The sequence below is a fragment of the Beauveria bassiana genome, assembly GCF_000280675.1.
Source record: "Beauveria bassiana ARSEF 2860 unplaced genomic scaffold BBA_S00002, whole genome shotgun sequence".
Taxonomy (NCBI): domain Eukaryota; kingdom Fungi; phylum Ascomycota; class Sordariomycetes; order Hypocreales; family Cordycipitaceae; genus Beauveria; species Beauveria bassiana.
Window position 1 is genome coordinate 1,823,092 of NW_007930837.1, and position 10,715 is coordinate 1,833,806.

The 10,715-nt window shown below is 49.3% G+C and overlaps 1 protein-coding gene across 1 annotated transcript; it reads right to left on the reverse strand.

The window, feature by feature from the left end:
- Positions 1 to 6,423: 6,423 nt before the first annotated feature.
- Positions 6,424 to 7,685, reverse strand: BBA_01203 (putative C2H2 zinc finger protein; the record flags this gene model as incomplete). The annotated part of the gene is made up of 3 exons (XM_008596300.1): positions 6,424 to 6,551; positions 6,607 to 7,046; positions 7,129 to 7,685. 3 exons carry the CDS (start codon positions 7,683 to 7,685, stop codon positions 6,424 to 6,426), a joined length of 1,125 nt encoding a protein of 374 aa, XP_008594522.1.
- Between the last annotated feature and the right edge of the window lie 3,030 nt (positions 7,686 to 10,715).

A 10,715-nucleotide genomic window follows, 5' to 3' on the forward strand; every position in this document is an offset into this window, starting at 1 on the left:
GAGAGTAGGGGGGGGGGGGTTGACAGTACCATCAAGTTTTACAGGGCAAGGCATCGACTTTGATACAATCCGTCATCTACGCAGTTTGAGGCAGGAGGCTAATTTTACTGATAGGAGTACGCGCCCTCGAGATACAGCTAGGTGTAGTTCTCAGAAATGTGTAAAAAAGGAGAGCAAAGTTTGGGCGAGAGCCGAAAGCTACTGTGCCTCGATGGAGGAGCAGACAGGCAAGAATTGCAAGGAAGGAAAAGATGAGTCAATCTCCCCGTGTGTGTTCTCATAAGCAACGTAATCAAAGTCAGAAAATGCACCGTTTTTTTTTTCATTCTGTGTCCGTGATGCCCGTGCCATTCCAGGCACACCTTGCTCTGGAACCCAGTAATCGGTACTTTTCTGGCAAAAGCAGGAAAAACAGCAACATACGTGTAGCTACGTACCAAGTTTTTCTTGCGTGTCTCATTTTGGGGGGGGGGGGGGAGCATCACGTAAACATCGAGAGTGCGCGCGAGCGGCGGCGACACACACCAGGTCCCAGAATTCCGGTTCAATTGAGCCAATTAATAGGGTAGAGAATGACGTCGGGCGCTGTTAGGTTGTGTGCACATCAGGGGAGAACCACTTCCAGTACTGTACTAGTAGTTAGCTTGCTTGCCAGCTACTAGTTAATAGCACGAGACGCCACAATTCATTCCAGCAGCGCGGCACAAGTACTCCGTACAGTGCGGCACAGAACATGGTATCGCCACGAGAAGGGGGGGGGCCGGTACCCCACTTCCCCATAGAGCTATTTTAGCACACCCCACTACCATCTGCGCACACACCCTTCTTTCTTAGGCTTAGCATGGAAGACAGGGATCATGGGGTAAAGCCCCGCCCATTTACGGCTGCCCAGTGTCGACTTTCAAGTGTCTCTTTACTGGGTACATCTGTATTCTTCTAGCAATGATAGATTATATATGACCTGGTCTATGTATGTACTCAGAGTCGAAATATCAACGAGTAAGGAACAAGGGGGCTTGCTGTCAATTTTTCTGCACCGCTAGTCGATGCAAAAGCTATGCTGCGTCATTCCGTATATTGTGTTACCTCCCGCCTCTTTTTAGCCCAGTTTCCCACGCTAAGGATGGCAGGTACCGCTGTGACGTCAGAATGGGATTCTGCGCCTTTTTATGCCTAAATTGCAAGTTGACTTGCGTTTTAATATTCATCTGTAATATCTGCATGTGTTTTGATCATACAAAAAGCCACCCACTTCCACATTACTGTGCCGGGGGGGGAATGAGTGGGAGTGGAAGGGGAAGAAAAGCTTGTTCCCACAAGCAAGGGTGCGCTTTTTCGCTGCATAATTCGGCGCGAACTTGCGCTGGGGGGCTTATTCTTTCTGCAGAAACGGCATGGGCTTTCCCTCTTGTTTCAAAACCACGCAGATATTCCCAAACGTGGAAGGGTGACCGGGACTGTAAGATGGGTGATGACATGTTCTCTTTTTTTCATGGTGGCCCACCACCATGGAATAGGAGAAAGAAAGGTCAAGGAGAGCCCACTGGGGCGCTCCAGACAAGGCCAAAAAGGTATCCACGCTGCCTCGTTACACAAAGTAATGCAGGCAGGAAACCGCATGTGCATGTTTGTGGTGGCGGGTCATGTCGGAAGGAACTTCCTCTGCATGTTGGAGAACTGGGGTTGGGAAAGTCTGCCCTCCTGTGCAAGGGGACGTCTATTCGCACATCCATATACCGAGGTGCGAAATTGTCTGCTCTGGAAGAAAGGTGAGCCTTCGCGATTGGGGCATCTTTTCGACTTGGAACGTCGGAAATGGCAAGAAACCACCCACGGCCCTATGCAAGAAAGCCAAAGATGCAAATTCCATCGGCAATCTTCAGTTGTGGCGTTCCCGCCCGTTGCAGCATGGCAAAAAAAGTTAAAACGGCCTTGCGTGCGCCCACTTCTACGTCGAGTGCATGAAAGGAATCAATCACAAACCCCATTTCTTTCCAAGGGTGCACTCTTTTTTGCTCTGCTCTTTGTCTCGGATTATCACCTGTCAACTGTCAACTGTCAGAGAAGGAGTTCTAGAACCGATGATGGAGCAGAGAAGATGGCAAAGGAACGAATAGATTACGGACGCAAACTATAAAAAAAAAGCCAAGACGGAACCGCCCGTTGCGATGTGCAAGATGGTGGCTAGAAGAGGGAATATGAATCGTCAATCTTGGCACAAAGGAAACAAAGCAATCCAAAGCACGACCGGCTTTCTTTTCTTTTCTTCTTTTTTTCTTCCTTGTCAAATATCTGGATAAAACATTTCAATCCATCGCATCTGAAAGCAGTAAGTTGCACCCAGTGCTGTCATGAGCAGCTTGGCATCTTATCTCCATTGTCGCAGAATACACCACTTCTGCCAGAAATTCCCCACGGGTAGTTGAAAGAAAGAAAAAAAAAAAAAAAGGCAAAAGGCCCGACTTTTATTCGTCTCCATTATTTGATTCCCTGTTTTAATTTCCGATGTGCCAAAAGACCTTCTTCCCCTCCGCGGTGATAAGACACCATACGTAGCATTTGCTTTTTTTTTTTGCCTTTATTTGCTTTTTTTCCCCGTCGCACCTAGCACACCAAGCTTTACCGTGTGGATAAGAAAAGCTTGTTTTTCTTTGGCTGCCCCCATACAAGCGCTAACGCGACACTAAGACTAATAATGAATGAGTCTGAGTTGCTTTTTGCGCGCCGGGCGTGGGCTACAGGGCGTGCTTGCAGCTTGCAGGATACATGACGGACACATGTGCGTATTGAGTACTGTAGGTGTGTAGCTGTGCTGTGTATGACAAGGCGGGTGGGTGCTGGGATTCCTGATTCTACCCAGCAAAGTAGAAATATTCGATAGTGCGTGAATCCTGCATGGGATGCCAGGAATTGCAGCAAAGTACCGATTACACAGTGCTTGGTTTTGGACCGTTGTTGCTGCGACCACAATGGACACACACAAAGCAGCTTTTCCCAGTCATACCATCGTCATTCTTTACTTGTTAAAGCGAGGGCTCTCCACAACGCTTACACAGACAGTGACAGGCATACAGGACTCCAGTTGCAACCTCGCAACCCTCAAAACAAGGATCCAGTTTGATGTGTCATTGAGGTAGTTCCGTTTTTTCATGAATTCGAGTTGTGAGATCTTTTTTTTTTTTTAAAAAAAAAAAAAGGATTCTTTCCCCCCCCTTCCCCTCTCGCCCCGAGCGTCGAGGATGAGTGGTGAAAGGAAGGATTGCATCCGTAGGCTAAAACTAACTATTCTGTGCTATCGAATGACAAGTTTCCAGCTCGTCTTGTCGAAAAAAAAAGAATGTGCCGATAAAATGGGTCTGGTAACACCCCGTTGGGAAGCCAAGCTTTTTTGGTTGTAGATCGACCAAATCTTTAAACTTCTTGTCCGCGTGCGGCTGGACACGGAAAAGAAGCATCGAAGAGACTTGGCTTTAAGAATGCCAAGCTTTCTTCTTTTTCAAAACGAGCATCAAACGCAGTATCGAGGATCGACTTCTCCTAAAATAGAAATATCAATACGACCCCTGGGCATTTCGTTGACAATAGGAAATCATTTCCCCCTCCACACAAGTTGCCACCTTGTGTTCCTCACCGAAATCTGTGGCCCTTCTCTCCCCCAATGCCCTTTTTCTTCTACCCACACAGTGTGAAAATGTCAGCTGTGAAGAGGCAGAAGGGGCGGCTTGGGCGTTTGCATGGTCACAGGTTGGTAATAAGTGTTCTGTAGAATGGATCGCGTGCAGAAGGCTGTGCAAAAGTGACATTGTTGTCAGTGTGTGCCTCAAAGACTGGATCCGGGGGGGGGGGGCGTCTCTGTAAATACTAGGTTCAGTACCTATCGTCCCCGCTGATAATGAGGTTAGAAATTTCCGCTATCTGGGACGTTTATTCGGAGCTATAATTTCAACCTCGAGGGTATAATACACAGCAGAGCTTAGCACCTGCTGGCTGGAGGGGCAAACGGCGCCGATCGGCGCATTGTAGAGAGGATGAGGCCCTGCGCAGGCCACCTGTTCGTCCATCTTGAGGATCAGCAGGCGCCAAAGCACATCAGAACGCCTCCAACTACACAAAAAATCAGTTACAAGGCGGCCAAGGAGGTTGGATGACCACGATACAGTCAGTAGCATGGCGATGGGCACACTAAACAAGAGAACTACGAATGCCTTCTTTTCTCAACGCCGCCTCTGCAGTCTCGTCCAGGTTGCAATGATGTACTCTGTCAATTTGGTGTATACACGAATGTAAAAACGGCATTACGCGTCCCTCTTTTCACATGAAAAAAAAAAAACGACAAAAGATATAGCCGAGCCGAGTTGTACAAGCGTTTCACAGCCTTTCATCCTCGCCTAAAGATTTTTTTTTACCCAGTCTTTTAAACTGGTCTCTATTCTGTGGAGATGAGAATTCGGGGTAGGAGAGGTGGGTGGGTGCCTGGATGAAGCGACGCCGGTGGACGTAAATTGTAAGCCCATGGCCCATCTTACTGGTATTACAGGCGAGTTGGTGGTGCGGCGGCTGATGTCACTTGTCCTTGCTTATCATGGCAAGTTGCTTTTCGTCCGTAGAGTGCTGAGTGAGTACGGATACTTATTAGTACAGTATTACGTACAGAAGCACTGTCGCAAAGCAATCGCGCATACCAACAGTCGTCCTATACCAAAAAGGACTCACCTTCCATCGAATAATACCCACCCCCGAAATCAACTACCAAGACAACAAGACATTTAGCATCCCCCACAAGAAAGCTTGTCTGGCTCTTTGACAAGACAAAAATCTTGCCCTCTTCAGGCAGTGATAACCCGCGCTGAAACGACCCAGCCTCCCCCCATTCCTCCTCCTCTCAGAATCTGACCTCGTCCGTTACTCCGGTATCTCTTCGTTGCGAACTGAATTGGGGTACCGCACCTCTAGACACAACTACTGAGGGGTGACTCCTTCGATATAGTCTTTCGTCTTCAGATGTGTGTTTTTTTTTATTTATTTTTTTATTTATTTATTTATTTATTTTTTTAAAAAGAAAATCTTAATTGCCAGTCCTTCATGTCTGGAGAGAGGAATCAGTCTCATCCTTTTTTCTGCTTTCTTGATGCACGGCCGCGTAACCACACACATCTATTTATCTGTTGCTAACTTGGTTCATCTCACTCGCGCGTCAGTCAGGCGGCTGAGTGTAAATACTGTCTGCAGCCTTGACAGTCAGTCAAGTGGTGGGTGGCTGCAGTCCCGCCACGAGATTCCATGGCGTTTCTCTCTGTGGCTTATTTTTCTTCTATTCTTTTTTTTTTCTTTCTTGTTTATTTCTCCTGTCGCTCCATCTTCCCCTGAGAACCCGCCCCCCCTTTCATCGTTATGAATTATTACTCCGGTACTATCCCCCACCCTTGCGGCCCCTCTCATGAATACCCCCCCCCCCCTCCTCCTTTCCGTTATATCCAGCTGTCGCTCCATTCCCAAAGAGGTATGCCGCAGTTTCTTTGCGTCGACACATTCGTCCCGTCTGGCTGCTAGAATGCGTCAATGCTTTTTGACAACCTTCCTGCTCTGGCACGACTCCGTTGTGTCGGGCCAGCAGTGCATCATTTTGCGCCGTTTTTCTCCTTGCTTGCGCCTCCCTTGCCTTGGCACGTGGGACAGCCGAAATGAATCTGTGTCTAGAGTTGTCTTAGTCACTAGCCATCGTAGAGTATGTTTATGCACACTGGCAATGGCAATGTACCAGGAACTACAGAGTACAAAGCAGTAGCGCAGCAACAGGTTTCGAGAAGATATATACTCAATTCGGGTCAGCTGTGGGTATATGACCGCTGAAATATGCAGAGACGCGTCTGCCGAAATATTTTTCTAAATGTACAGTGAACTCGCCATTTCCATGCGCGGCTCTCAAGTGCAATATACATTGCCGTCCCTCGCACCGTTGTGAGGTGGCGCTGCCCTTTGGGTACCAGCGCCGTCCGTCACAGATATCTCACCCAAAACTAAAGCCAATTAAACCAAACAATGAAGCCAAATATTGTCAAAATCGTCTCGTCACCTGCGAAACCCCCAGTAACCATAAACGCCAGCGGACGAATCTATAACGGCTGACGCCGGCTCATGACCCATACTCGTCATTATTGTCCGAAAAAGAAAAGTGCAGAAAATATCCCCAAACCCCAAGCCCCTAGTTTCAGGAACCTTGTCAGCCCAGCAACCAGTGCTTTGACTAGTTGCCGTGTTGATGCTTTCGAGTCAACGAGCCATTCTTTCATCTTCATGGCTCTTGTGTCGCGAAGCGCATCTCTTCGTTTGATAGAAGTTTCAGTCGGAAAAAAACCACCGTGTAATTAGTAGTACCAGTGGATATATAAAAAATTTCAGCACAATTGTTGCTGATGGTGTAAATTAATCCGAGTGGTGCTCTTCGGAGCCAGCCTCCGAGCGAGCATCGCCGCGGTGAACCTTGCGGTGGCGTCGGAGGTTCGAGACGACTGAAAAGTGTCTGCCGCATCCCTCAACGTCACAAGCAAAAGCTACAAAGCCTGTTAGTCAACGTATGAAACCTGGCTCGCATCTAGAACAACATACGCTTCTCTCCAGTGTGGCTGTACATGTGCGTTTGCAACGAGCTCGGGCGGGTAAAGCGCTTATCGCACACCTTGCACTTGTGCTTCTTTTGCGTGCTTGATGAGACCTTGGAGCTGAATTGGCCCATCATCGACTGCGGCGCGGGGGGGAGCGGAGGGCCCAGGAGGCCTTGCGGGCGGGGCAGTGTCCTCGATTCAATGTCTGATCCAGCAGTTGAGTAATCGGACACCGAGTCGCCATAGTAGGAGCTAATGTTACCGGTAGAAGAAATCGACGAGCTAGTCGAGTGCGCCGATGGAAACCCGTAGGAATCAACAGAAGAGCGGTCGTTGCGCCCGCCATAGAGGTTCCTCGGGGTATCCTGGCTCATTGCCAGCATACCCTGGCTGGCGTCGAGGGCGTCAGCAAAGGCGCGTCGGTCCTCAGTGGGAGGCATGGCACTATCATGCAAGTTAGCAATAGGTTCAACGGTAGAGGATACCATTCGAGACTGGACTGCGATGGTTTGTCCAAGGTACTGACGCTTGCGAAAATCGGCGAGAACTATCGTCATGGCTCATAGGAAAAGGGTGTTGGCGTGCTGGCGCGGGCGTGTAGCCCATGGCCTCGTAGGGCCCGGATGCCGGAGGCGCAAAGTGACCGTTGACAGGCGAAGCTGAAGTGGCGTAGCTGGGCTCGCCAAAGGTGGCCGCCGACGTCTGCATGCGGTTCAGGCTGAGCATATCTTGGTTGGAGTTTAGCAGATCATGATGCATGTTCAGACCGGCGGATGAAGGGTTGTGGCTGCTGGTGGCGGAGCCCAAGGGCATAGAGCCGTAGGATGCCATAGACGAGGTGCTGGCGGTGCTGCCACGACCAGGAACGGGCTTGCCCGGCATCATGGCACTAGGCATGCTGGGCTGTCCGCCATGGACGTTAAATAGAGCACCTCCGGGGCCAGCGGCGGCAGGAATAGACTGAGGCGTCGCAGAAGACGACCACGGGTTAGAGAAGGAGGGCGGCTGGGCGTGGGCCTGGTAGTCAAAGTTGAGCCCGGGGCCGAACCGTTGCTGTTGTGAAGGATCCAAAGCCATGGTCATTATGTGAGTATAAGTTGTAATAGTGTTGGTATCAGCGAGAAGAACAGGGACCGAATCGCCGCAATGTCATCAACACACAGACGTTCAGATAGTAGTAATGGCGGTAATTGACCAAATAAATGGATGGCGAGTAAATGCTGGAATCGAGCTACTATGTCGAACCCAATCAAGATTCGATCAAATTATTCGGTACTGGAGCAATCTCGGTGGCTGAATGGCTCAGATGAAAAAGTAAACGGTTCTTGGCTCTGTGTATATCGGCCAAGAAAGCCGGGGGATGTAGTCGACAAGAGATGAGTAGTGGTAGGAAGTGGCAAGATGAAGAGTGCAATGTATGTTGCTGATCAGACGTAGGATCCCGACTAGAAGAAAAGCCAAGTCGGTAGTCAGATTCGATTCGAGAGGATCCCGCTTGGTAATGGAGCGGCGTGTCGTTGACGGGTTGGGGAAAAAGCCAAGTGTGGGATCAGCGAAGTCTTAAGTGTCTGTCGGGCAATGAGCGAGAGACAATTGACGGTGTCAGTGACCTTGTGAGAGGTAGGTGTCCAGCGGGGATGTCAGTGGAGATGATGGCGCACCCTCGTCTGCAGAGAGGACGGAGCAGGACGGCGTGGGTGTGCTTGTTTAGAGCCAGGGTGTGTGACGAGTTGCGTGGGCAGAAGTGATCGGCACGCCCATGTCCCATTTACTGATACCCCCAGGTGAAGAGGCTGCAAAGCACAAGGGGGGGTGGCCACTTGGTGCTGGGTGCAGGGGCGGGAATGAGAGACCTGATTGCACTGTGCAAGGATAATAAGGCGTCGCACAGTAGGGGATGAGGGGAAAGGATACAAGGGGAAAGGAAACAAGAGGATGCAGTTGGGCAGTGCGTTGTACAAAGAGGGAAGAAGAAGAAGATGAGGAAGCGATGAGAAGAGGGAGATAGTAAGTAGGGAGCAACGGGTGAAAGTATACCAGTAGATGCTTTACTGATAGAGTAAACCAGTGCAGAGATCAACGCAATATCTGAGAAGAATGAAGTGAATGTAGATGAATGTGGAGGAGAGGAGAGGAGGAGAGCGCCGGTACAGCGGTTATAGTAAAAGAGGGCAAGACAGGGAAGGGAAGTGAGCCCGAGCACCAGGACAGCCAGAGGAGTCCCAGGACGAACACAACACTGGTCAGTATTACGATGGTACGGGGAAGAAGAAGACAAGGCAAGGCAGTGGCGTTCAACAAGTGGAGAGGGAACCGTGTCGTTGGGAGAAGGAGAAATAAGAGTGATTTGCGCCAGAGGGACGCAAGGACGTTGCCAAGCACCAGATTTAAGGTAGCGAGATTTAAATAAGTGGCCACGGAAGGGAGGGGCGGGCAAGATGGTCAACAACCACAACTGCCGAGGCAGAGTTGTGTTAGTGGTTCTTTGCAAGTGTGTGTATGGAGGGGATTGAGGTCTTTTACGCTGCAAAGACGGCGTTGTTGAATTCAGGAGACCAAGTTGAGAATTGACATGTAGAAGGCGTTGGACAGAGGTAAATACTGGTAATAGTAACAAGTAAGAGGACGGGACCCTGAGGCTTATACCCATGGAGGAGAAGAGGAGGCGGCAGCCATCGAGTAACGTACGAGGGGAGGTCTACAGATTGCCAGTACCAGCTATCTGTACATCCGTAGCACAGCCGCAGTCGGTCCTCGGTACTTGCTGGCAGGCAACATCAAACGCTATCAACTACCTTAATATCCGTACTTGGTACCAGCACGTTAGGGGGAACTGGGGGGCACCAGCCAACAATGCCTTAAAAAACAGTGTGGCACTGTGTGGATGCTGACGTACTCGTGCGGTACTGTATGTGGAGGAGGAAATGTGGGGTATATGGAGAAGGCTTGATGGAATTAGATCCACTCGGCAGAAAAACAAGCACCAGCCAGCCGATGCATGAGTGGATATCAGGCGGCGCACTAGCGGGGGTAGTAGGGGTGTCTAAAAGAAATCTGATGTAAAGGTATCGAGAGAAAGAAAAAAAAAAAGAAAAAAAAAAGAAAAAAGATGGTGGGGATATCAAATATGGGGCCTATGCCTGGCTGTGTTCATTCGTAGCGGGTACGGAGTACATACAATGGCGAAAAAGTGTGGGAGTGCATCATGGTGCGGCTTCGAGGGGCATTTACTCTGTACAAATATCATAAATGAGACGGGGTATAGTCGAAGAAAGCAGAACAATTTAGCGAAAAGTTACGAAATACAGCGACTATTACAGCGATGTTTCTAGTATAGAGAAGACACCCTCTCTCGTCTCAGTGGCACGAGCTTCCTATTTATCTGGTGGCTCCCCCCTCCTCCCCCGGGGAAGAGCCCGCTAAAAGGCTCAGCTACGGGCAATTGAGCAGGAACCAGTGGGCCTGCAAGAGAGCCAACAGCGCAAATGGTTGATAATAAAAAAAAATAAAAATAGAAATAAGAATAAAAGGTACTTGCTTGTCGGCTTACAGCTCCGTATTTACTTCAGCTTTGTACTTGTAGGTTGAGGTAGGTAGGCGACGCGCAACGCCCTAGCCTCAGTGGCGATTTTCTGTCACAGCGCTTTCTTTGGGGACCGCTAGCGCCTGCCACGCCTACCTACCTCACCGCACCTCTTAGCGCACCTCGGTAAACTTGTCTCGAGATACCAGGAAGCCCCCCCCCCCAATGTTGAGCGTACATAGATGCAAACTTCAATCAAGCCCATGGGGCTGAATCAAGGATCATTGGAAAGCACGGGGCAAAAAAAAAAGCGTTCAGAGTTTCCTCTTTTTGTTTAGACTTTTACTGGTTATTATTCATCGTGCCATAGGCCGCCCCTATCCACTGACTATAAAAAAATAAAATAAAATAAAAACATGAGCATTAATAAAATCACAATAAAAACAAAACCGGTGGATACTGGCGTTTTCAATCCCAAAAGAAAAGCCAAGAGATTACGGATAAATAGTTAGCTGGTCGACAGCCCATCATGCAGGGTCTATCTGCCTGGGGTCTGGATGATACTGGCAAGGGAAAAAAAAAAAAAAAAA